The sequence below is a fragment of the Cnephaeus nilssonii genome (assembly GCF_951640355.1).
Source record: "Cnephaeus nilssonii genome assembly, chromosome: 9".
Classification (NCBI taxonomy): Eukaryota; Metazoa; Chordata; class Mammalia; order Chiroptera; family Vespertilionidae; genus Cnephaeus; species Cnephaeus nilssonii.
In genome coordinates this window covers 90991953-91019837 of record NC_137080.1, presented here as the reverse complement: position 1 = coordinate 91019837, position 27885 = coordinate 90991953, and the positions used below count along the sequence as shown (strand labels likewise).

Genomic DNA, 27885 nt, shown 5'->3' with positions numbered 1-27885 from the left:
GCCGGGTGATTCCGCCGCGTGGCCGCGCCGGCCGGGGCAGGGGGCGCGCGCCCTGCGGCACGGCCGGTCCCCGCGGCAGCTCCTTGCGGCGCGGACTGCGCGCGCCTCGCCTCCCGGGCGGATTCGGGCCGGCGCCGGAGCGAGGCGGGGAGCGGCAGGTAAGCGGCGGCGGCCAGGGCCCCGAGACTTGCCTTTGTGTCCGGGTGGGTGGAGGGCGTCGCCTGAGGACGCCGCTCGGCGGAAGTCCGCCTGCTCCGACCCCCACGCGGTACCAAAATCCTCGCGGGGAAAGGCGTCGGCAGACGGGTTCCGGGCGCCCGTCCTCGTGCCGAGGGTGAGGGCTGACAACCCGGGAAGGGGCCCCCTGCGTGGAAATCGTAAACACAGCCGTGGGGACCGCGGAAGTGTAACTTGTGTGTTTCCTGCAGGCCCTGGGTGGGTTTGTCCCGCCAGAAATGACGAGAACTTCGAGGTGTTTGTGGATAGGGCGTTTGCAGACACGATTTCTTGCTGGCAATTAATTGGATTCATTAAGAATTATGTCGTGGGTCGGACTTCCTCCCAAACTGGAGCCGAGCGCATTCTGCTCGCTCTCACCCCGGCTTCCGCCTTCGCTCTCTGTCACCGCAAATAACCAGCTTCCACGGTGGCTCTGCCGGCCAGAGAGCCGGGAGGGCCTCAACCGGTCATTTCCTTTTAAATACAGCCTTCCTCTTACAGCAGACAGTGTCTTCAGGTTTACAAGCCTGGCTCTGCACTGTCAAAAAACCTCTTCTGGTTTCGAGTTTGCGATTCTTTCTGAAATTTTCTGGATTGAAACGATTTGTTTATAAACAAACCAGCCAGCAAAATAACAGGATAAACGAGGCTGCGGAGGAAAATGCGTGTCCCAAGCCCTCTAATTGTGCCTCTGTTGGCTGCTACCTGAGAAATGGAGGATTTTTTAATGGTTCCCAAAACAAAGTGTTGTATAATATTAGTGAAATATGATGAGTCCAGAATCAAAGAGCTTCCCGCTCAACCGCCCCCCACCCCCCAAACCCTGGCGCAGTGCTTCTCCAACATAAGGTTGCTCCTTAAAAATGCCAGTACCACTCCCAGAAATCCGACTAGAGATCTGGGAAGGGTCCCCGAGTATGCTTTTAGGCAAGCACCCTCTTGGTCTGGTCCTGGTGATCCAGGGACCACACTTGGAGAAAGGCCGCCGGAGGGCCGGCCTGGGAATGTTGAGGACCGCCCAGCTCCCTTACCCCTTTGTTGATTTCCTCTCCCCTGCCCCCTAACCAGCCTGGAAGCTCTGACCGGAAGGAAACTTCAAAAAAAGATAGTGTTTTCTTGGAGTCCGACACCAGGGTAGGAAATGACTTTCATACATATTTCTAATATTGCCTTGGTAGTTTAGAGGTAGCCAGTGCCCATAGATCTGTCCTTTTTCCTTCTGGGGGCTATTCAGTATCAACACACCCAATTGCTGCCCCCCCCTTCAACTAGCCCAGTCTCCTTTCCTTAGAACCAGGGCAGCCAGTGCCATCTAATTCCCATGGCCTGGAGCTCTCAGATTTCCTGGTATGTAGCAGTACCAGTAGCACTTATAAGGGCTTTCCGTTCAGTCACCAAATACTTCCAGTAATGCCTGTTTTGTGCAAAGCACCGTAGCAGGCCATTGTAGCTACAACATTGCAAAGATGGCGCGGTTCCATGGCTCCCTTGAGGATCACCTCTGCTGCCAAAAGCTTTCTGTTCCTTCAAATAGATGTGTTGGGAGGAGGTTAAAGTTACTAGGCTGTGTGTTTCTGGCCATTTTCCTGTCTTTGGTATCTTTGCGGTGTCTGATTTCTCTTATTAATCCATCTTTTTCTATTGATACACAAAGCATCATGTGTTGCCTTCCATGGTCCTGGGCTTCCTGGTTATCACATCATTCTCTGCACCCAAGTCCGAACACGCCCGCGCCTCCTTGCCTAACCGGAGTAGAAAGTTTAGGGAAGTTGTTGGAAAATGAATGATTTCTAGTTGGGATACCCAGAGTCATGGAAAGATGAGGCTAAGAGAAACCTATTACAGATATATCTAGTGCAATGCTCTAGTCTTTTCAGAAGAATCTGAGAGAGGACATAGATGGCAGAGTGAGGACTCCTGGCTCCTAGCCCACTGTTCTTTCCACTAAGTCATCTCCAGAAAAATTCTTCAAAAATGAAAAGGTCCAGGAAGTTAAGTTATAAGGAGATGAGGAAAATGGAAAGACTTCCACATGTCTACAAAAGCAGTATTATTTGGAAAAAATGGAGCCATATAAATCATGAAGAGTGGGAGTACTAAAATAAGAAACTGAAGCTTGAAAAAAGTAGTAAAAGGAAAAATAAGAGCAAATAGGTAGTTATCTTGTAATCCCAAGAGATTTCTTTTTAAAGATTCAGTAGAGGTTAAGATAAGTACATTGGTGAATTTTTATTATATTAGATGTTTAAGCAATGTCCAGAATCTTTTGACGTCACATAACTATGCTGTTGTCCTTACCAAAGTTATTAGGTATCTCTGTTGGAGACATATGCCAAAGACTGCTTTATGTGAAGTCTTTATAATTTTTAAAATAGTTCTCCCAAATAGATACTATTATTATTCTTAATTTACAGGTAAGAACATTGAGGCTTAGAGAAGTTAGTCATGTGCCCAGATTAACACAGCTAGAAAGTGGTGGAATTAAGAACCAACCCAGGTGATCTGGTCCCAGAGCACTTGCTGGTAAGTATGGGAGGCAGGGTAGCTTATGGTTAAATATAGCTTCCCTTCTAGTAACGCAAATGGAAAAACATTTATAGCATCAGTTGTTTGAAAAGAAAAAGAAACAAAAGAGAAAGGGTTTAGGAGAGGGGGATTGATCTTTACTTGGGGTTAATTATACAGATGCTTAGGCTCACAGGGAGAGTATGTAAGGAAGGCATGTGTGGTAACCTTGACCAGTGTTCAAGAAATGCAATACCGCCCTAGCTGGTTTGGCCCAGTGGATAGAGCGTCGGCCTGTGGACTGAAGGGTCCCAGGTTCGATTCCGGCCAAGGGCACATGCCTGGGTTGCGGGCTCAATCCCCAGTAGGGGGCGTGCAGGAGGCAGCTCATCAATGTTTCTCTATCCCTCTCCCTTAAAATAAAAATAATTTTAAAAAAGAAAAAAAAGAAATGCAATACCATGAGTTCTTTTTCTGCACAGAAAAAAAAGTCTTCTGCATAGCTGCGATATTAATATAGAAATATAATTTATCTTTAAAGTATATAATGTATGTAAGCTATTAATATAGGTGAAGTAAATTTACATTTTACTTCTTGAATTAAAATTTTGATTAAATGCTGTCTTAACAGTAAATATCAAAATTTCTCTAGTATTAATAGTTTAAATTATCCACACATATTTTTGTTAACATTTCACTGGAATGAGTTATGACAGTAATATTTTTAAGTAAAGCAAATTTTTACTTCTGTATAGTAAGAGTTGGAACAAACAGAACTGCATTCTGGGTCATAAACTAGTACATGGAATCTGAATGTGTGCAGTTGCCATTTTCATTAAATTTAATGTTCTATGAGAGTTATCACAAGAATTCCAAAACTGATAAAGCTCGTGTTATTCATTGCAAAAGAAAAGCATAAATGAGTAGTTAAGACAATTTTAAAGATTAGAAAAAAAATTTCTCTATTGGCAACTTAAAACTTAGAACTTCTAGTTAAGTGACATAGAAAAACAGTGGGAAGATGTTAAATTACAATTATGCATGACATTGACACAGAAATAGATGTCTCAGTGGGACAGAGTTTAAAAACCAGAGTAAGCATATATTATATGTTAGTATTTGAGAAAATTGACATCTCAACCACTGGCGGGGGGGGTGGGGGGAGGAATGGACTCTGCAGAATATATTGTTAAAGCAGTTAGTTGGTTAACCGTTTTAATTTGTTAGATCTTTACCTCATGCTAAATGCCAAAATAAACTCTATGTGGGTTAAAGTTTAAATTTTTAAAAAGTAACTATGAAATGGATTGAGTTAAATTTGATATAACCATACAATGGAATATTATGTACCATTGAAAATGATGTAAGACTGTGATTATTGACATACAACCATGTTCATTGTGTGCTGGGATACAAAATAGTATTTACAGCAGAATTTCAAATTGCAAAAATAAAAAAATATATATGTATTTATTTATATTTAGAAAGTCAGGAAGAGGAGTTAGGATTGATTTTTGTCTTTTCAGTGTTTTCTGCCAGGAACAGTGAGCATGTTACCACCCAGTGCAGGATTATCATTTGTCTTTGTTGTTTAAAATTTGACAGCTGTAAAAAAGCTAAAAGAATAGACAGTTTGGTAGGAGAAGAGAAAGAATATGGCATTTTCCAGAGGGAAGAATGGAAAGACACAGAAAGTCAGGTGCAAATGAAAAGTTAGGCAACTGAGGCAAAAAATAATTCAAAGAACTCCAAAAGCAATGCAGTGTGTAATTTCACCAAATCAGAATGAGAAAGATAGCTGAAATCAGGAAAACCATACAATAATCAGAACCTTGGGCGAGACCAAACCAGAGGGAGTCGGACCTGCATTACCACCATTTGTCCACCATCCAGAGCTGAAAAGTCAGTGCCGACATGTACACATAAGGAACTGGTGGACATTGAAATTGGTTCTCAAAAGAACTGTTGGTCCAGAAAGAAACTCACTACAGACTGATTCATTTGCCTGTCAGCATAACTATTATTGCTCGTCTCACATTCGGTTCTTATAAGTATATTTCTAATAGCACATGATCTCACTCATCTAGGGGAAATGATGAACAACATAGACTGATGAACAAGAACAGACCCAGAAACAAGGAGGCATCGATCTGACTGCCGGGCCTCAGAGGGAGGGTAGGGGAGGGTGGGGGGAGGGGGGAGAGATCAACCAAAGGACTTGTGTGCATGCACACGAGCCTAACCAATGGTTAAGGACAACAGGGGGGTGGGGGCATCCGTGGGGAGGGGTGGGGGATGGGAATGAGGGGATGAGGACAAATATGTGACACCTTAATCAATAAAGAAATTTTAAAAAAAAAGAACCTAAAAAATATATTCAAAAGTGGAGGAGGAGCGTGGTGAATTTAAAGAGTCAAAAAAATGCTAAGTAATCAGACAAGGGAGATTCACATACCCAAATTCATCTCATGTCTTTATATAGCTTTTGAGGGCTTTTCCACATATTCTATTTGAGAAAGGATTGTCTAACTTTGTAGTGGTAGATATCATCCCATTTTTATGCTTAAAACACTGAAGTTTAAAGGACATATTCTTGGTGACATGGCTGGTTAATAACAAAGCCAAAGCCAGAACCTGCTTTGCTTCAGTCTACTGGTGGCCCTGTCATCATATCTTGTCATCTCACAGACTTTCAGGGAGATGTGAGCATGTCCTGGGAAACATCCAGTGATTCTAGTCAAGCCTGACAAACTTGATGGGAATAAATCACTGCTATTACCTAATATCCACCTGGCGTGGGCTTTTTCCCCACCCACTCAAAACCTTTAAGGCTCTCAAAGGTGAAAAGGAATGGCTTTTTAAATGACCACATTAGAATGAGATAATATTTCACTTATCAGATTAGCAAAAATAAGGAAGACTGAAACACTGCTAGCAAGAATTCTGGAGAGTGGATACTCCATGCTGCTGGAAGAAGTGTAAATTGGTATATTTATAAAGGATAAGCTGGTAGTATATATACCTTTCTCCATAGCAGTTTTAAGTCTAGTTTATTCCAAGGATATAATATGGTAGATGCCCAAAAATATGCATGCAAAAGTTTCACCACAGCGCTGTTGATTTTTAAAGTATTTATATCTTTCTATGTTGACTGAATTTTTTTCTGTTAGCACATACTACTTTTATAAGCAGTAAAAAAAAAATGCTATTTTTATGTATGGAAAAATAAAACCATCTATCACAGGATTCTTGTATCACTACCATAACTCCTACTTGATAAGAACTTCAGCAATAATGACCCTGGAAACTACTGGTTTTTTCTTTCATCTCTGACAAGTAATAGAAGGAATAATTCCTACAATCAATAAGGCAACATGGTTTGGGGGAAGCAGTGGGATTGGTTGGAAAGAATATAATAATCCAAGGACCTAAGTTTTGAATCTATCTTTGCCTCTTAGCTAGAGTGTGGTTTGGGGCAAGTTGCTAACCTCTCTAAAGCCTTTTTTTTTTCCCCCAGCAGTAAAGTGAAGATAATGAAAATATCTCTCCTGGGGTAGTTTTAGTAATAAATACTATTAGGTTTGTAAGAGATCTTTGTAGACGCTGTGGTTCAGAAATAATAACAATAATCAACATTTATTGAGTGCTGTATACCAGGCATCATACTGAGCACTTCAAATGTATTAACTCATTTAATTCTTACAACAACCTGTGTGGTTTATCCTCTCTTACAAGTGAGCAAGTTGAGACACAGAGAGACTTAGGAACCTGCTCAGGGCCAGAGTTATAAAAGGTAGAGCCATAATGGAAGATCAGACTTGGGGGAGAAATGTAGCAAGAAATCTATAAGAAGTAGTTACGTCTCACCATTCTGCTAGAGTTCTTTTTTTTTTTTTTTTATTGAGGTATTATATGTGTACATATCTTACCATTACCCCCCCACCCCACACCCACACATGCCCTCACCCCCCAGAGTTTTGCGTCCATTGTTTATGCTTATATGCATGTATACAAGTCCTTCGTTTGATTTCTTATCTACCCCCCCTCTCCCTAACTTTCCCCCTGTAATTTGAAAGTCTGTTTGTTGCTTTAATGTCTCTGTAACTATCTTTTTGTTCATCAGTTTATAATGTTCTTTATTATCCATAAATGAGTGAGATCATGTGGTATTTTTCTTTCATTGACTGGCTTATTTCACTTAGTATAATATTCTCCAATTCCATCCTGGTTGCTGCAAATGATGAGAATTCCTTCTTTTTTATGGCAGCATAGTATTCCATTGTGTAGATGTACCACAGTTTTCTGATCCAGTCATCTGCTGACGGGCACCTAGGCTGTTTCCAAATCTTAGCTATTGTAAATTGTGCTGCTATCTGCTAGAGTTCTTTGAGGAAGACGGCAAGTATGTGGGAAGGGAGGACCCAGTGGAAATAACTTACTTACAAGGGTTTCTCTCTTTACAGAGTCAAACAACTAAATTACTATGGGTTTGGGGATATAAAATAGGAAAGCTCCAAGATTCAGAAATGTTAAGAATAAAGTTTATATGGGCTTAATCCTGGAGTGGTCTTACTCAATATTTTTAGAAATAATCTGTAAAAAGGAAAATCAGAAGGCCTTAAATAGTTAGAAGACAGAATTTCTTCTTCTGAGACTGGAACATTAGGGCTGCACATGCAAAGGGAGAGAATAGAAACGTGACAGAAAATCTTCAGCGGAGTTGGTTTAAAATATATATAGATCTCTCACATGGTTGTTTCTCTTTGTCTCTCCTCTTGCCTTCCACTCTCTCTAAAAATCAATGGGAAAATATCCTCGGGTGAGGATTAACAAAAATAACAATAATACATGAACTACATATAGCGAGATAGATATAGTTAGGTAGATATAAATATTTAAACACACGCACCCAGAGTACATTTTGAAGATGGTAGCCTCTTAGCTATCAGTCAGTAATATCCTAGAAGGTGATCATGTAGACATTTTAGATTGTATTCTATCACCTCTGTTGTCTCCTCTCCCTCTATTTTCATGAACCCTTTTAACCAGAAATCCTGGGTATCACCAGAGAGCACATGTGAAGCAAAATGGAATCTGTTCATCTCTAATAGAAAGCATTAGCAGGGTTCTCATTGCTCTGCATAATGGAACTAGACCAAAGTCAATAGGCCATTGGAGTAGTAAAAGAAATGTAGTTGTTTTCACATAACAGCAGACTGAAAAAGGACTAGGATTTGTATCTGAAATGAAGATTTGGCAAAGATATAATTACTTTCTGAGTTTAATTATGAATTATAGATGAAGGGTGAGTTGTTTATTTACCAATTTCTATGGCATTCTACCACATCTTCACCACCGAGCTCTGACAGAGAGGAGACTTGGCCCTGAAGTAAAAGATCAGATGCTGTACCATTAACAGTCTGAAAGCATAATGCTGTTGAAATGCATCCATGTTAAGCTTAATTGTCCCCAACCCTATTCCATCTGGATTTTTAAAATCTGAATAGTTCAATGGCAAGATATTGAACTTAATGGAGGAGTGATCTGATTATCTTCTCTTCTTCAGAAATAATTAGAGGAAATTGCAAGTAGAAAGAAAATACACTTGTTATGTAGAGATTATTTTGAATTAATACTCAAGATGACAATGTTCTAGAGAAAAACCAGTGTGTCCTGTTTTTATGTGCAAGGAATATGTGGAGATAATTCCACTAGCAAAAATTGTATGTAAATTTTCCAAGATGGGGAGATTATGATGCTAAATGTCTTGCTGTTTCAGGTCAGCAAAACCAAGACTTAAAATGTGGGCCTTCATAGGAGGCCTGTGAAATAAATAAGTATATTTGTGTAGCTCTTCAGAGTGTATAAAATGCTTTTATGTGAGATGTGGAGGTGAAGCTTGAGCTGGTTTGCTTCTTAGCTATTCAGTTTCATTAATACATTTCTAACTCCTGGTTGTGTTCTGAAGCAGCCTCTCCAGTTACTGTTAGGTGTGCCAGGGATGTCATGGTCCTTTGCTTCTTGTATTTGTCTTTTAGGACTGTTGGCCAAAAATAGTGTTGTAGCAATAGAGAACTATATTGTTGAAGTACTTTGCTCAGTTCTTTTCTTTTTCCCCTCTTTTTTCTTTTTCCCTTAGACATGTTCTGAGGACCAAGATTCATTTGGGGGATGGTTACAGAATTGAACCATAGTAGGCAATGAAAATATACATTCAGAGTTGAATAAGACACCCATCCTGGAAGGAAAATACACCCCTACTGTTTATTAAATTTAACTTGGCTGCTCTGGTGTGTGTTGAACAATTTGGTGTTAGGCTGTTTACTATTTAGGTTTCATAGGTTAAGAGAGTTTTGTTCGGTCATGCTAGGATTATAGAGGAATTCATTCATAGTGGACTTGGGGAAATGTACATTAGGATTAAGTTATTTCTTAAAGCATTAATCCTGAGACAGTTTCTTGAAAAACTGAGTTCTGAAACCAAATCCAGTTGGGAAAACTGAAAACGGGATCCTGACTTGGGGTTTCATAGAACACTCTGATCTTGTTCTTGGAAGCGTTGTTTGTAATAGTTAAGTAAGGTCAACTAATGTAAGGTCATAGGTAGACTAGGCTCATAGAATATTATATAGCAGTTGAAAGAGGCATAACTAGATCATGATCTTCCAACATGAATGGATCTCAAGAACATTAATTTAGAGAAATATTACAGAATGGGAGATGCATATAGAATATAGTTTGTTTTTTAAAAGCAGTATGCTTTTAACAGTATATCTGTGTAATATCAATATATTTTTATAAAGTCTAAAAGGGTTTATACCAACCAGGTATAGTCACTTGGAGAAGTGACTAGGGTTGGGGATCAAAGGGTCCTTTTTAAGAAAGGAAATATTCATGTATTATTTGTAATAAAAATGAACTAAATACAAATAAAATGCTTGTTAATGCTCAACAAGTTACTTTCTTTTCCCTCATTGGCGATATCTACCCTGCTAATTCCAAATGTCTATAATAATAAAAGCATAATATACAAATTGACCAAACGACCAAACAGTGGAACAACCGTCTGGATGACCTTCCGGACAAAGCCGGGACTGCAGGAGCCGAGGCAGCGGGCTGGCTGGGAGGGCCAAGGAGGCCGGGGCTGGCTGCGAGGGCCGAGGCAGCTGGGGCTGCGAAGGCCTACTCTTGCACGAATTTTGTGCATCGGGCCTCTAGTATCTTTATATTCATTAATTGACTGTATACAAGTTAAACTGAGTTTTGAGCTTCAGTACTATAAAATAGGAAGAAAGTATTTTTATTCTAGTCCATTACAGTGAAATTATTTTTCACACATTATAAGGAATAAATGAAGTAACATATACAAGCAGTCTACACTGCAAATTTTCAAGAGATAGGCTTATTCAAGCTTATATTTTGGTCCAAGAGATCTTTTGAGAGCAACAAAGAGAAGTCTGAACTTGGTTCTTGAGCTGTTAGTGAAGAGTTGAGAAGCAGCAGCTATAGGTTGAGTGAAACATTGTAGTTCAAACCAGTTAAGCTTAAAGAAGCAAATCCTTTTTTGATCTTTCAATGTTGGTAAGAAATGTGCTTTCCAGTTCCATGGCTGTTCTTTATCCCCGTGGTCGGCAAACTGCGGCTAGCGAGCCACATGCGGCTCTTGGGCCCCTTGAGTGTGGCTCTTCCACAAAATACCACGGCCTGGGCGAGTCTATTTTGAAGAAGTGGCGTTAGAAGAAGTTTAAGTTCAAAAAATTTGGCTCTCAAAAGAAATTTCAATCGCTGTACTGTTGATATTTGGCTCTGTTGACTAATGAGTTTGCCGACCACTGCTTTATCCTGTTCTGTAGACCTGATTTTGGCATCTTCTGAAGCGAAGTTGAGAGCAGTAGTGGTTCTGTTTGACTTTACCAATCTCCAGGATAAGTTTTAAGTGGCTGCATTTTTTGTGTGTACTAGTAAATATGCTTTTTCTTTAAGAAAGGTTAATCCTAAAAAAGCTGTACCCACATTCCAAGTTTTCTGTCAGAACATTCATCTATTGGCTCAATTTGCCTAATGTTACAAGAACCATTGTCTGAAAAGATTTCATCAACTGAAAGTATCTCTTCTTTAAAACAGTTTGTTTTCAGGCACATGTATTGATTCATCTTTCCAAAGTGTTCATTTTTATATTTCATCCAAGTTAAAACAAGGACTAACTGATCAATCAACTTTATGCTAAAAAATGTATTAATAGAAGCTATGAAAGGAAGAATTCAATTCACAATACAAATATTTATTGGCACCTCTACATACTTGCATGTCAGGGAAATTCAGAGTATTAAAACATGTTACTGCCCATCGTGACCAAACTTCTTCCTAAATTGGTGTTAGCCTGCAATCCATATGCATAAAAATTGCTGGTGATGTAAGATGATTCTTCCACCAAAACAAGTGGAAATTAGTAGAGTATAAACGGTGAAAGTACTGAGTAGGGTGAACTTCAGGAATGTTTTCAGTAGTTGGACAGCCCCCAAGGAGAAGGGCTGCCAGGCATGACTACCTGGAGGAAAGGTATAAAGCCTCCTGTCTTTCTTCTGCCTCATTGGCAAATACCTTGCACGTGGCATTTGCCAGTAGGTGCTATTCATGATGATAGTGTACTGCTGAGGGGGGAGTTAGCCTTGTGTCCAGTGACATCTTGGTGTAATTTTGAGGTGGGTCTTGGGGATTGAGCATAATTAACAGAAAGTGCGAGAACTTTTTTTAGTGCAGGTGACTTCTAGTTTCGGCTCTCATGCTAGCATTATCGTGATTGTTTTTGCATTTCTTTGTGCTTCACTGTTGCAGGAGTATGTGTGTCTCAATTTTTAAAAATATATGGCAGGTTTTCTTTAAGTGATCAATTGGACTCTTCCCCTCCAATGTCTCTGTAGTATAAATACCACCATTTAATATGTAGAAGTGATCATGAATGTGGGCAAAGTCAGTGAGTGCATTCAATGTCTGTCTGTGGATAAAGCTTAACATTATCCTATATAATAAAAGGGTAATATGAAAATTGACCCTAATGGCGGAACGACCGGTCGCTATGATGTGCCCTGACCACCAGGGGGCAGATGCTCAATGCAGGAGCTGCCCCCTGGTGGTCAGTGCACTCCCACAGGGGGAGCTCCGCTCAGCCACAAGCTGGGCTGATGGCTAAGAGTGCAGAGGCGGTGGCGGGAGCCCCTCCCACCACTGCGGCAGTGCTAAAGATGTCACTGGGGAGCAGGCTAAGCCATCAGTCAGACAATCGCTGAGGGGTCCTGGACTGCAAGAGGGCCGGGCTGAGGGGACACCCCCCTGAGTGCACGAACTTTCATGCACCGGGCCTCTAGTTCTCTAATAACAGGTTTCTCAACAGACCATTTAAATCAGCCAATTCCTCTCAATATAAATCACAGAGATGTTTAAGATGTCATTTCTTCTCAGAACAAGAATGAGAGCTGCCTGTCAGTTCTCTAGTTTGGCTTTCATGCCATGGAAGTCCTTGGAAACCTGTTTTGAGAGAGTTCTAAATCATGCATATTCCTGTCTTGCAGGTTTTTTTTCTGATCAGGCGGACAGATCAGCATAGAGTCCAAGGATGAATGTTCATCGTGGCAGTGAGAGTGACAGGTTATTGCTGCAGGAGGCCAGCTGCCTGATGGATGAAACCTCAGCTGTAGCCCAAGAAAAAGAAACTAATAGCCTGACTTCTGGTCTTCAAAATCTTGCTTATCCGCTAACTCCCAGGAATGATGGTATGGAGACTAGATATTGGCTTAAAGTAGAGGGCTTTCTGACACCTGAGCATCCACTCTGCCCAGAAGACATAAATGTTCTTAATCTTTATAAATAAGATATCCAGTTAATTGGCTTAGCTTACCTTTCACAATTACATAAAGCTAACCATCACAGAAAATCTCCACTTATTCAATCAATCTAGAACATCTAACTTAGGCATAATGGTGGGAGAAAAACAGTTATGGGTTTGCAAGCAAAAGACCGGTTCAAATTCTACCTCTGCTACCTATCAGCTGTAACTATGGGAAAGATTCTTAATCTTTCTGTGCCCTGCTTTCTTAATCTAGAAAACAAGGATATAATATTCTTCTGACTTCACAAGGCTAGAATATTAGAGTTAATGGATGCGAAGGGTCTTGTAAACTTTTTTCTTTTTTTATTTTAGAGAGAGAGGGAGGGAAAGGTAGAGAGACAGAGTCATCGATGAGAAAGAAACTGATCGGCTGCCTCCCACACGCCCCCCCACTGGGGATGGAGCCTGCAACCTGGGCTTGTGCTCCATTGGTAGTGGACCGCGGAACTCCTGGTCCACAGGTCTATGCTCAACCATTGGCCCATACCAACCGGGCTCTTTTTAACTTTTAAATAAAAACATTAGCAACAATAATAGCAATCACCACTTATTGAGCACTCACTGTGCTAGGAATTCTACATACATCCCTTTAGATCAAGAGTGGCAGACTGGTCAAATCTGGACTGCTGCCTATTTTTGTCGATAAAATTTTGAAATACAGCCATCATGCCCATTTGTTTACATAGTGTCTTTGGCTGCTTTCTTGCTACAATGGTAGAGACTGACCCACTAAGCCTAAAATATTTACTTTTTGGGTCTTGACAGAAAGTTTGCCGATCCCTGCTTAGATTAGTCGTCCTTTTAAAAATGACGAAATGTGGGTAACTTGCTTGGGTTCGCACTGCTAGGATGTGGGGGACTGAGATTTGAACCTGTGTCTTTTGCATCAGGCGTGCTATTGTATATATATCAGCTGACAGACAAGCGGAGTCACTGCCCCCTAGAGTGCACCATTAGAGAGAAGTTGTGCAGTGAGTCTCTTTTCCTGCTCACCTGTTTAAGGATAGAACCTGAGGCATCCTTCAGGAATCGACCTAATTTAATTGCTTCGTTGCTGGGGGCAAATCAAGCTTTCTAGAGAACTGAATTAGTGATTTAGATACCTACTTTCATTTTTAAGAATGGCACTGCCAGTGTGAAAGCCTGTCTGGTGATTAAGGTGTTTCTTGCTATCGGCCTGCCTGTGGATTGTGTGGGAACTTAGCTCTTGGTATGCAAAATCAGGGCCATATTGAAAATTTAAGTCCTGCAGAAGCTGTAGGATATAAACCCTAAATTGGTTTTCGGTCTAGATTTTGGTTTCCTTTTCTCCAGAAACAAGTGGGGGAGGGGAGAGGGGGGGTGTTAATCAGACTAATTCCCCAGAGGTCACGGGCAGTAATCATGTTCATGAAATATTGTATGCAAATTTAAAATATAGGAAGGGTGGGAATGAGAAATTCAGTTGTATCTATAATATTTTATTTCTTCCCAAAAAAGGTTTGAAGAAAGGAGAGAAAAATGTTAACTGAGCTTGCCAAATCGAAGTAATGGCATATACATGTGGTATTAATTCTATGCTTTGGTATATTTGAAATTTTTTATTAAAAATATTTTTTATATTAAAATAAAATATATTAGGAAAACTACCCATTGAAGCATCCTCTGAGCCCTGGCTGGTGTTGTTAAATGGTTAGAGCACTGACACGGGAAATGAAGGGTTGAGGGTTCAATTCATGGTCAAGGGCATGTACCTGGGTTGCAGGTTTGCTTCCCATCCCAGTTGGGCTGCATGCAGGAGTCATCCAGTCTATGTGTCTCCCCCTCCCCTCCTCTCATTCACTCTCTCCCCTTCCCTTCCACTCTCTCTGAAAAGCAATGGGGGGAAAATATCCTCATGTGAGGATTAACAAAAAATAAAAATAAATAAAAAATAAGAGCATCCTCTGGGAATCCTTTTGTAAACACTGGCTCCTTGCAGCCAGAATTATGAGAAATAATCTGTTAAGTCTCATTCCCTATCTCCTGTGTACACCCAGAGTTCATTTATTCCATCTTAAGTCTCTTGCATGATGTGGTATTGTTCGTTTTTAAGTGCTCTCACATTCTTTCAGTTGCTAGTCAATCCTGTGAGGTAGGTGGAATGAACGTTATTCTCATTTTAGAGATGATGAAACAGGTTTAGAAAAATAAATTACTTAAAGAAAATAGCTTTTTGGTGATACAATAACTGAGCATGAATCCTAATCCAAGGCCATTTGCATGGGAATTTTGCAGCTGATAGCAAGACCTGCCTGTTCAGAAGTGGTGTTGGTGACGTTAGGATGCTCCTTTGCATAGTGAAAATGCATTTTTCTGTGACTTCTAGGAAAAGTGATGCATGAGACAATAGACTCTATCATTGTCTTTCTGGAAAATAAAATTTGGAAACATTTTTTTTAAATGTAGAAAGTAAATGGTTTTGGCACACCAGAGGTAGCACAAATAAAACACAGGAAATATAAGTATTATTTAGAGAAGTGAAAACAGAAGTAAAAAGTTACTGCCTCTGTGGAACAGACAATACTGACAATACCGGGGCGGCCATGGGGTGTGGCAGGGGATTGCTGGTTTTCCACAGAAAGTTGTCTCTAGTGTTTTAATTTTTTTAAACTATATTGAAGTTTACTTTTAAATTTTTTAATCATTTTACTTTGAAATGTGGATATGACTACCTTTATCCCCCCTCTCTACACACACATGCACTTGGCATGAGTGGAAAAAAGCTCAGGGGAATCCTATCTAATAAAAGGGTAATATGCAAATTAACCATCACTCCATCACAAAGATGGCAGCACCCATAGCCACTAGATGGCGGTGCCCAGTCCTCTCAGCCCCGCCAGAGTCCCCCAGTCCCAGGGTGGCGGACGCTGAGAGCAGGCAGTGTGAGCGGCCTGGCGGAATGCTTGCTTTGTTGCCGCAGCGACGAGGCAAGCGTTCCATGCCCAGCCGCGGATGGGCCTCTGGCCAGGCTGGGGTGCAGAACACTTGCTTTGTCACCCCGGCAACAAGGCAAGCGTTCCACGCCTGGCCACAGATGGGCCTCTGGGCCACGGAGAGCCTCTGGGCAGCGGGCACGGAGAGGCCAGGCCCTGCAGAGAGCTACTGGCGCACGGATTCGTGCGCAGGGCTACTAGTCCAATATAAGTCTCTTGTTATATTTTTTCTTTACTTGCTCTAGGCAAGAGTTTTTGCCTGTTTGCCCCTAAACATCTATGGGGGTTTTGTTTAATCTTTTATTGTTTTTTAAAGAAAACAGGGTTTATTTTCCCCCCAAGGCTTTTGCGATTGAGTTATTTTGGTTGGTTTGTATCTTTTAGACCTTTCACTGGACTATGCCGCTCAGCCAGCAAATCTCCAGTTCCCTCACATAATGCCACTTCCCGAAGACAGCAAAGGCTCTTGCTTCCCAAGTGGGAATAAACGGAGCTATGAACCTTTTATTGCTCCAGAACGATTTGGAAACAGCACTATGGGCTTTGGCAGTAATGTTCATTCCCAGGCGCCAGAGAAAGTGACACTTCTTGTAGACGGCACACGTTTTGTGGTGAATCCACAGATTTTCACTGCTCACCCGGATACCATGTTGGGAAGGTAATTGATGATACTTCCCTTCTAAATGCACTCTGTTCTCTATGGCTGGAATACCTGCTGTTTATCTTGCTTTAGATGTGAAAATGAAAAGCATTGCTGATTTTCTGTCTTCCTCCTTTGGTGAGATGGAGGGCAAGCTGGTACAAAACGTACATGTGTTGGTAATTTAGGGGGCTGGGTATTTTATTTATAAAGCCGGTATAGTGAACAAAAGAAGGGAGTGCAGCCAGAACTGTGAGAAATAATCTGTTAAATCTCATTCCCTATTCCTCTGTAAAACTCACTCTAAAACGGAAGTCAGATACTTAATTTATTTTATTCACAATTTGTATAACCTCCCAAAAGCAATGTTTTCTGAGTTCTCCGAGTCAAAGATCGAGTTCATCTTTCTTTCGTCTTTTGCCTTTTAATAAAAAAATACAATTAGAAAAGGTTTCACAGGACATAACAAAGCCATTTCACTGAAAAGCAGTATTTTGCCTCCCGTCTATTGCTAGTTATGCTTGGAAATAGATGTTTTACTGTCATTTTCTGATGCCTCCATCACTACTTGTTTTCTGAAACTGAATCTTTATATCTGGTTTTTCTGTTGTTTCTTTATTCTTCATGTTACATTCAGACTATAGCCTTATCCTCCTCTCACTGCCCACTGCCCCCGCTTTCCAGGATTAGAATTTCGGGAATGGAAAGCGCCTGCCCACGGGAGCACTGTCATAGGTGCTCTTGGAGCTGGGCTGGAAGCTAGGAGGTCCTCTCTCTGGCAGTCATCGACCTTAACGTGAGGAGGAGCACATGGGATAAGAGTTAAATAATAATAATAACGTGTGTGTGTGTACACACACATTTGACTTTTAAGGATTTTTATCTACTTAGAAGTAGATTTTATTTAAAGATTTAACTTCACTCAGGATATTGAACTAATTTGAACCGAAGTAGAAATCAGAGTGACTACACTAATTTTCCTGAATCTTAGGCCAAATGGGATCCAGCTATTCAAATATGTGTTTACTTGAACATATACATACAAATTTATGGTGAGCCATTTTTAACCAAAACCAAACCTATATATTTCTCAAACATCTGAATTAAGATTAAATTAGAACATTAAGTAATTTTCTAAATTGGCCCTGTATTTTATCAGACTTGACTTCCTGTGCTCAGTCTTGGTATCACCACCATTAATGTCCCGCCGCCAGCCGCCAGCCACTGCCCCCCTCCCCTCCCTTCCCCCTCGCAGTGTTCCTGTGTTCCTCGGGGCAGGCTGGCTGAGGTAGGTTTCCTCTGAAAGTGGTGATAAAGAGAAGAAGACAAGCATTATCTGGGTAATAGATTCTTGGCTAACAGTGGTTCTTTGATTCTAGGAATGGGTTGTCCCAAGAAGAAGAGAGTCCGATTTCTTTATCTAAATGGTTCATCAGTTGAGTGCCAAGGTCATGAATTCTGAGAGTTACTTAGGTTTGTTGTCCTGTGGCTACATAACAGTATTCGTAAGCCCAGCCATTGTGCTTACAGATGTGGACCACTAGCCACAGAGGGACAAGTTGAGAGATCAAGAATGGACTAATGCAAATCCATGCCACTATTGGAGAACTAGGTCCTGCTGATGGTAGGGGATCATACTGCATTTGTTCACTATTTTGATTCATAGCTATCTCAGCTAGACTTTAGCCAGAATGGCCCAGAAAAATGTCAGCATTCTTTGAAGACAGTTTTTACCAGGATGGATTTCTTATGTATGGTCTAGTGCAGTGGTCGGCAAACTGCGGCTCGTGAGCCACATGCGGCTCTTTGGCCCCTTGAGTGTGGCTCTTCCACAAAATACCACGTGTGGGCGCACACGTACAGTGCGATTGAAACTTCGTGGCCCATGCGCAGAAGTCGGTTTTCGGCTCTCAAAAGAAATTTCCGTCGTTGTACTGTTGATATTTGGCTCTGTTGACTAATGAGTTTGCCGACCACTGGTCTAGTGATTTGGAAAGCATATGGAATGGAGTCTTTTTCAGACCTTTAAAAGTAGCCAATTCAGAGTGGAGGTGAACGGTTTTGAGCAGTTGAGCTGCAGAACTTGCCAGCAGGTTAAGGAAGGAAACAGCAGTGCGTCCCCACTGAGAACTCAAGTCAGGCTGCTGCAGCCAGCAACTCTCTGCCCGCCCTTGTGTTCTCTTCCCATCCCAGATGCAGCAGGAGTCACAGTCCTGGGGCCAGTTTTCCAGGAGGGTATCAGAGGAGGAGGAAGAATGGGAAAAGGTGCATCAGAAAAGCAACCTCCTCCTCAGACCCTCATGACCTCTGAGTTCATGTCCAGAGCAGGCCTGCCTCTCTGAAATACGTCAAACTGCTGAGCCTAACACCTACCCTCCTTTTCTACTGGACCTGAAATTCCCTTAGTTAGAGTCACTCCAGGGCTTGAAGAAGGGCGTTTTCACCCAGAGCTCCACCATTGAAACGTACCAGGAAAAGGGAAGCATTAACATGTCTGTACCTATTAATACAGATTCATCTATCAGATTAGAGCAGTGATGGGCAACCTTTTGAGCTTGGTGTGTCAAACTTCGCTAAAAAACTGAGCATAACTCGGGTAGTGTGTCACTTTGAGGAAAAAACATTATTTCGCAAATGTTTCATCCTCAGGAACAGCAAATGTTTCATCCTCGGCATGCGGCCGCCTCAGCAGCCGCGTGTCATCAGAAATGGCTACGCGTGTCAGTGCTGACACGGGTGTCATAGGTTCGCCATCACTGGATTAGAGGTTGAAAAGCAGAACTCAGGAATATTAAGAATTGGCATCCCGGTAGGTAAATGCTGGTAGAGGAGGGAAAGGAGTAGGAAAGGCCAGGAGCATGAGACACTGTCTCTGAGCTGCCTGGCACACACACAGGCAGATTCCCAGCAGTGGGAGCGCGGGAGAGGCAGCCCTCACATGCTCAGACACTTTCCCGGGCTTGCTTCATGCCCCTCGCTGAAAGCAGCGCTGCCTTCTTTTCCAGTCTGAAGGGGTTTCCTAAGACCTGAGTACGTCATGGGGGCCGGGGCCCAGCTCTGTTAACTTACACTAGGAGAGAGGGAGAATCCTGCTGGAGAAGGTCACGGTGTTGCCTGTGTCTTTCAGGATGTTTGGACCAGGACGAGAGTACAACTTCACACGGCCCAACGAGAAGGGGGAGTATGAGATTGCCGAAGGAATCAGTGCAACTGTCTTCCGAACGGTGCTGGTGCGCAGGAGCCTTTTTGTTATATCCTCTTCCACGGGCCCGCATGATCAGAAGTCCTGAGAGCCCAGGCTGTTACTGACTTTGGTGTCTCTAGTTTCCAGTGACCAACTTTCCCGCTTTACTTTTTATTCCTGTAACTTAAGTATTCTTGCTGTATGAGTTCAATCAGGTACCAAGTTGTGATTTACCATGTCAGGACATTCAGGAGCCACTTTGCCATTTAGTGAATCAGCCAACTTGGTAACAGTACTAGTAACCCATCACTTGAACAGAACCAGCAATGAATAGGTGTTAAAGAGGTAATTTTTCATCTTGTTCTTTACCTACATTTCTTCCTCCTCATCTATTTACAGGATTATTACAAAACTGGTATCATCAATTGTCCTGATGGCATCTCTATCCCAGACCTTAGAGATACGTGTGATTATCTCTGCATTAACTTTGACTTCAACACTATCCGATGTCAAGATCTGAGTAAGTACAGGAGCAGCTCATCTTAGTTTGCCTGGAATTGGTTGGCTTTTTTTTACTGCTAACCAGAGATTCTCAAGTACAAGTGGAGAAGCATCTGCAGGGGCAGAGAGGTGCTACTATCCCGTTCCCTCTCACGCTTCAAAGCATTTTGAGGACGTGCAGTAAACAAGAGAATGTGTAGTGGGCTCTAAACCTAGCTTGGCCCATGAGTCACCAAGCTAATTCCTTCCCCTCTTAAGACCTTGATGTCTCAACCGTTTTAACAAATAAGGGTACTAATTCTCAGATCTGTGGGTAGTCTCACTAGGAAAGTTAAACAGCATAAATTGACTGGATTCTTAACAATTATATTTATCATTATCATTAACTTAGTGTTTGTTAAGTGCTTTATAGATGTGAACTTGGTATAAATCCTATAATCCTAAAAGATGGGTGATAACCCCATTTAACAAATGAGACTGAGAAGTTAGCTTGTTCAAAGCTCTAAGCATTAACAGCTGAAATTAGAACTGATTGTGTGACTACAAACTCCATGCTCTTATCATTACCTACTAGGCTCCCTGAAAGTATTTTTAAATTATTCTTTGAAGTTCATGATACATTTCCCTGCAGACTCCATGAAGTTCTCTGGACTTGTGGATTCTCTACTGGGTCTAGTATATACTTAGAGCAAGTCCCTTCGTGTCTCCCAACTTCAGATTCTTCTTCTGTGTACTCTTAACTCCATGAAATTGGGGTCTAGAGGATCTTCAGAAGCAGTCCTACAGAGAGTCATCCCCAATTGATGGTCTATCTCTTGTAGAATTAATGTTTATGATATGACACTGTATGTTCAACAAAACCTTCATTGATCAGAATGCTCAGGGATTATTAAGAATGAGCAAAGGGAAGCATGGTAGAATGTGAAATACATCTAACAAAATCAGCTTAATTACCACCTTGAAGCAGGAAACAGTCTCTGCCTTCAAATGGGTCACTTCTCTGGACCCTATCAATTATAACAGCTATTACCCGTAATCTTTTTCACTCCGTTAACATACTGGTATGTACTTGGGCAGAGAGGATGCTCACCTGCAGTTTCTCTCCCTAGGTGCTTTATTGCATGAACTATCTAATGACGGTGCTCACAAGCAGTTTGATCACTACCTCGAAGAACTGATCCTGCCCATCATGGTGGGCTGTGCCAAGAAAGGGGAGCGAGAGTGCCACATCGTTGTGCTGACAGATGAGGATTCTGTGGACTGGGATGAAGACCACCCCCCACCCATGGGAGAGGAATATTCCCAAAGTAGGAGCCACCTGCATGATGTAGATGTTTTTTGCAAGAAACACGCTATCCAGAATAGCAGCTAGATGCTAGAACCAACGTGAATATCACTGTTGAGCCAGTGATGAGCACACTCGCCTGGATGGTCAGTTCAGTGTAGTGATGCAGGTCTAACTGTGATGCTGTGGAACGTAGTGAATGTTACACCTTCCATGCTACTGCTGGTGCCTGGTACTGTGTCAGTTCTGAGGCAGCACGTTAAATGGTGGTGTCATTCTTCATTTTTAAATCCTTCTGAATTGATAATACAGAATTCAAAAAGTACAAAAGGATGTACGTAGAGAAGTCTTACTCCCAACTCTGCCTCATCAATCCAGTTTTCCTCCTCAGTTTCTTCCAGACATTTTCAGTGCACATACATAAGCACGTTTTTCCTTTCTTTCAAATGATACTGTATAGAATACAGACTATTCTATACAATTTCTTATATTAAAAGCCTCCATGCTCTTGTTTATAGCTGTATAGTATTCCATTGCATGATTGTGCCACAATTGATTTAACCTGCCCTGCTGATGGACATTTAAGCTATAAATTATAAATGATGCTGCAGTGAATAGCTATTCATTTATTTATTTATTTGAATTTTTATGAGTTTATTTGAGTCAAACTGAAGACATATGCCAGGGAGCAAGATCTCAAATGCTCCGTGAATATCCTTTTTAAAACAATCTTTTCACACATGCATATCTCTGTAGAATAATATTCCTAGAAATAAAATTTCTGTCAAAAGCTTTGTGCTTTTATAATTTTGATACATGTTGGCAAATTATCCTCCATATAGGTTGAGTCAATTTACACTCACAAAACATGTGAAGGTTTGTTTTCTGCACGGTTTTACTAAAGTTTTATATTTGCTATTTGAGTTTTGGTTTTCATTTCTCATTTCATGAATGAGACTGACCATCTTAATTTTTAAGAACCATTTTAATTTCCTTTCCTATTAAACTGTATTTTTTCCTTTAGCCCATTACAAAATTGGATTGTTAGTCTTTTACTTAGAGATTTGTGTAATCTCTATTTGTGACCTCTATTTATTAAGGAAGTTAGCCCTTTGTAATATGAGTTGCATATATTTCAGTTGATTGTCTTTTTAGCTTTAATAGTGGTTTTGACTAAGTAGAGATATATTTTTATGTAGTTGAGTGTATCAACTTTTCTTTTATGACTTCTAGGTTTTATGTCCTACCCAGAAAGGCCTTCCATATCCTATTTATCTGTGACCCATGTGAATTTTTTTGGCATCAGGGCCAAAAGAAATATAACTTTCATTAGTCTGATTCTGTTAGCTCATCTCCTTCCTCTTATGGAGTCTTTGCTCCATAACTAACTCCAGATCTTTTGTTTTTTATTTTTCCCACAGTTCTTTATAGTTCCAAGCTCTACAGATTCTTCAAGTATATTGAGAATCGGGATGTTGCTAAAACAGTATTAAAGGAACGGGGCCTGAAAAACATTCGCATTGGAATTGAAGGTAAAAACATCCCAGTCAGTATTCAGCTTGCATAGCTTATGGAGGTAGCCTGCAACTATGGTCATAGCTTATGTCCTTAAAACTTCCAGAGGACCTAGACAGTGGACATATGAAAACTACATTTCTACCCAGGTCTCAAGGATCTTTATTTTTGTTATGTCCTTATGTTTCTTTTCACTTTATTTCCAGTTGAAAATGCTTTAAAGCAGCTGCAGGACTAAGTTCCAATTTCCTGCCTTGGGATAAAGAGAGCAGTGAGGGCTAAGGCCTCGGGGTAAATGGGGCAGGTCTCGGGCTCACCAAGGGGAGAGCCGTTCTGCCAGCAGTCTTGGTGAGGATCTTTCTGGGACCTGGAAGGGTCCTTCTGAAAACTCTGGGAGGCTCTGAGTTTGTTCCATTACGTACCTTTGAGAAATGCCTGGACGTTGACAGAATTGCTTCAGATGATCTTGAGCATTGACAGCCTCCCAACCTGTGGTCTCCGTGAAGGGTCTCAGACTGATTCTTGCTGAAGCCATCCTGGTCTCCCCTCCACGGGACTTGGACTCATGTTTTGCTACTCTTACTGTCTCAATCTTGCCCACAGAACCCATCAGGCCTTCATTGTGTCTGAATTAGGTGGGAATTTAAAGTGGGAAGAAATTTTTGAGGTCATCAATTAAACCTCTTGTAATTCCCTTGTCTCTTTGGAAACCTCAGGGACAGGGTGATAGGGATCACTCCATTTCCCACAGCAGCACACCAGGGTGCTCTACCATCAGAAGAATGTTGGGCATTTAGCCGGTCAAGTTCATCCACTTGGGGCGGGTGATGCATCAATATCTCCTGGTCCTCCAAGACATCCTCTCCAGCAGCTACCAGATTAGTGAGGGACTTGCTCCGAACACATTGGAAGTCCACATGGCGACTCTTTCCTTCTTCCTTTTCCCATGACATCTGTAAGATTTCTCCCATTTCCATGTGACAGCCTTTCAGATACCTTAGGCAGCATCTGTTTTTTCTTTAGGCTGAACATTCCGCATTCCCTTAACTAGTTCTCATACAATGTGCCCTCCAAGCCATAGAATTAGAGGGCGGAGTAGCCATGCCCTGGCAGGAGTTTCCTTCTGTAGTGTTGATGCCAGTAACTAAAGCAGGGGTGGCGAACCTTTTTCCTGCCAAAGGCCATTTGGGTACTGGTAACATCCTTCACTTCATATAGTTCACTTCATATAAATGTATGTCGCTGTGAAAAAAACTCCTAGATTTACTGAATTTCAGGTCCTGCCTGCGGTTGCCTTGGCAGGACCAAACCAGATGAGTTTGCAGGCCTTATATGGTCCGCTGACTGGACGTTCCGCACCCCTGAACTAAAGGCATCTGAAATTAATAAGAGGTTTCTCTCCCCCTTCCATTAGAAGGGATAGAACTTTTGTTACTTCCCTTCTAGGGATAAGACCGACTAACTGAGCAGGAGGGAAGAGCGTGTGTAGGTGATTGGGGCTGGGAGGACATGGTCAGAGGCTGGTCGCTTCCCCTGTAATTTTCATGCATAGTCTTTGGATTTGGGGGGAAATTGATGTGGTGAGGAAGTATGGAAGCCAGAGTGAGCATTCGCTGCTGAAGTCATGAGAACCGTCTTTTTCTGTTTCAGGTTACCCTACCTGTAAAGAAAAAATTAAGAGAAGACCTGGTGGCCGATCTGAAGTCATCTATAATTATGTGCAGCGCCCTTTTATCCAGATGTCATGGGAAAAGGAAGAAGGAAAGAGTCGCCATGTGGACTTCCAATGTGTTCGGAGCAAGTCCCTCACTAATCTGGTAGCTGCTGGAGAGGATGTCTTGGAGGACCAGGAGATATTGATGCATCACCCGCCCCAAGTGGATGAACTTGACCGGCTAAATGCCCCACTTTCTCAGATGGCTTCTAACGACTTTCAGGATTAGGGCCAGCTGTGGGTCCACCTCTCTGCGAAGCGTTTGTCTGTCTGGGCTGCCGAAAGCCGGTTCTCCCCTCCTTTTCCTTTCTCCCACAATTAACGTGCGTCCTTTTCAGTATATCTGCACCTCCGCAGGGGATGAGAAAGCACTCACTGGTAATGAAGCTCCCAGCTTTGCAGCAGCCCTGGGAACTTGAAATTTTAGGTCTGGTGCTGTTCACTGAGCCTTTGCATAACTGCAAAGCAGAAAAGGAAGTCAAGACTCCTGTTGCCTCATTCGGCAAAGCAGTTCTGATTCTTTATGCTGTGTCTTGGCTTTTGTGTGTTTTGTTTTATAACAGGCACATCACTTAGCAGCAAAGGGACCAAACTTAAAGGAGACAATCCCTATCTTCTACAAATAGCACTAATGGCATACTCATTAGAGGTTGATGAAGATGCCATTCCTAGTAGCATCTGTGCCCAGATTGCATCAGGGAAGAACCAAGCTCGTATTCAAAATGTCTAGAAGAAATTCTTAGGCGCTAAAATTCAGTTTTGTTTTTTCATTAATGCAAGAACAATCCAAAACCACATGGATTCCATGACAGGAAGGAATAACAGTGTTTATGGAACCCTAGCGTCATGGTGTTTAGATTATTCGTTTAGAAGGAAACTCAAGTAGAAGAACCTCTCCAGATGGGGCCACTTTGATTGTCCTGGCTTAGAATTGGTGAGAAGCCACAGGTCTTCACCCAGGAGCAGCATGTTGCTGTGGATGTAGATGGGCGACCTTAGATATGACTTAAAAGCTCCAGATGTGAGCAGACATTTCTCACAGGGGCTCAGTTTCTCAACAGGAAGACTTGTAAGAGCTCTAGTGAGGGGACGTTTGGGGGAAAGCTGGATGGGGAAGCATTACCTGCTCAGGCTTTGTCCCAGTACAGGATTCTTCTTTGTGTATTCTTTTCATGCTTTGGGAATTTTTTTGGATAGCAGGATATTTTCATTTTGAAATAGCCTATCAGCTGCTCACACTGAGTAAGAAACCATATTAATATCATCCCCAAAGGAAGGATGAGTTGAAGGGAAATGAGACCTAGTAATTGTTTGCTCTGTCACTATGTGTTAATGCACAGTGTATGACAACCAGATCACCCTCCCCAGCACTGAACCGCCTTCCCCAGTGTCCCCATGGCTAGAGCCAGATGTGTCATGGGATCATCTCCCCTTTTGTGCTACAGGCTGGCCTTCCAGTCACCTGCTCGGGGTATTTACTCATCACAACTTACCAAGAGGCACATAGTTTTCGAGTTCTTTAAGAGCATGACTGGCTTTCTTAAATTCCATTCCCGTAGATGCTGTAGGGCAAGCTGCTTGATTCTGTTTTGACCATGCTAGTCACAGTCCTCCAAGGCTGAAGTCGATGGGCATTGAAAGCTGCTCTTTCCAGGCTTGAAGAGCAAGTTATCTTCTAATAAGTGTATTCTCTGCATGTGGTCAGCATCACAGTGGAAATCAATGCTCTCTTCCTCTGAAAAGTAATTGGGGTTAAACTGAACCACCCCCCACCTGCAGAGTTCTGATTACCATTGGCATCCATTTGTAAGGCTTATGGCCAATGGGTAGTTTTATTTCTGTGAAACTGTTGGCTCATATTTGAGGTCAGGGTTGGCTATGACCTTACCAGTATACATTCATGCCCACCAGTAGTCGACCAGCCCAGTATTGTTTAATGGTGCTTTCTTTACTTTTCAGTTGACTTCCATGTCATCACAAAGAAAATTTGCATTGTCTGTGCAGTCTGTGGTATATGTATAACTTCCGTTACACAGCTAATGTATTGGTAACGTTTAGTAAGTGTCAACACGCTGATACTCTAGTCCTTGCTTAGTTGGAAAGCCAGGTATGAAAGTATGGTATGTAGTGAACACTTTTTTCTGTATAAATGATTAATTTATTATGACTTTTAAGAACTATATCTTCTTTCCCCAAATTGGGTTCTAATGTGCTTTTGGCCCCAACCCCGTGGAAAATCTGGGGAGGTAAATCTGCCAGTGTCACCAGGTGGTGGTGACTGAGGAAGAAGCTGAGCGGGAGGCTTCTCCTGCACTCCACGCCCTCCCAGCCGGGAGCTCGGCATCATTGTAATTTGGTGGTTCCCGTCAGTCAGAGCTGCTGTTTCCAGGGCCAGGACATTCTGCTGTGGCAGGACCTCTCAGCCAACACAGGCTGGGTTGTAGTCATTCCCTTAAGAATCAGTTACTGGCCACCTGGGCAAGAGGTGTTTCTAATACAAAAGGTGGGACTCAGGTTTGGTGTTTTCTTCTAAGTGCCTAATAAGTAAGCCAGGTGATTTATACAGAAACATTTTCATAAGGAGATAGTTTTACCCAGACTCTCTTACTCAGAGGTATCTCAGCAAGCCAAGATGAGCCTGAATTTGAAGTTTAGAATCAGTTCCTGTCTGCATCATATCACATATAGTTGAGTAGGAAACATTTGCCATTGAGACTTAGAGTGTACTGGGCAAGGAACAGTGTTAAAATGTGGTGATATTAGCGATTTCTCAGGCTGAAAGAATGACAGCAAAAGGTAAAGAAGCTGGAAAGTAGCTGGATTTACCGCACACAATATACAATAGCCAATATTTTCAACTAAAATCCCAAGAGAACGACGTGATAATTTAATGTACACAGTCTAAGGAAATATGTTGAATAAGCCCAGGAAGGATAGCTATATTTGCATAGTGTTCCAACAGATCCTTGTGTAAGTAAAACCAACCAGAACACAGGCTTTCATTCACACTGCCCAAGTGTGACATGGAGCCTTCTTTATCTGGTGAAAATACAAAGTTAAGAAGGGGTTTGAGTAATCTATTTAATGTCATTTTGAAATTGTTAAAATGGGCATAGTGAGTTCAGAAAGCAAACCTGATGCCTTCGTGGGAGATGGAGCCACCGTCGTGCTCTGGGTGGGACCACCACTGCAGGACATTTTCTCTTAAAGGCAAAATGCCTTTAGTTTTGCCTCTTTACTTTGTATTTAAAGTTGCACATGTTTACCTACCAGTGTTTACGAAACCCTATATTTGGGATGCTTTTTTTTAAAATAAAATATTATAATTTGTGTTCATGTTGTTCTTTTGGCAAAAAATAAAACTAGGTTTAAAAAGGGACTGAAAGGAGCAGCACCGGCCCCCAGTCTCCTTTCCTACAGCAGCTGTGGGCTTGCCTCGGGCCTGTGTGTTTCCCGCCCTGCTGTTTGTACGTCTAGGTTCC

At 41.9% G+C, this 27885-nt stretch overlaps 1 protein-coding gene across 4 annotated transcripts; it reads left to right on the top strand.

Annotated features, from left to right (window-relative positions):
• KCTD20 (potassium channel tetramerization domain containing 20) lies at window positions 1–27737 on the top strand. 4 transcript variants are annotated; one of them, XM_079780453.1, is made up of 9 exons: window positions 11–158; window positions 2634–2742; window positions 12294–12494; window positions 15949–16222; window positions 19332–19434; window positions 19788–19908; window positions 20999–21196; window positions 22596–22706; window positions 24340–27737. In XM_079780453.1, the coding sequence occupies exons 3-9, from the start codon at window positions 12338–12340 to the stop codon at window positions 24630–24632; spliced, it is 1257 nt and encodes a 418-aa protein (XP_079636579.1). In that variant the 5' UTR covers window positions 11–158; window positions 2634–2742; window positions 12294–12337; the 3' UTR covers window positions 24633–27737. The 4 variants fall into 4 exon arrangements, with proteins under 4 accessions (XP_079636580.1, XP_079636578.1, XP_079636581.1 ...); XM_079780452.1 differs by lacking the exon at window positions 2634–2742 and having other exon boundaries at window positions 4–158; XM_079780454.1 differs by lacking the exons at window positions 2634–2742; window positions 12294–12494 and having other exon boundaries at window positions 1–158.
• The last annotated feature ends 148 nt before the right edge of the window (window positions 27738–27885 follow it).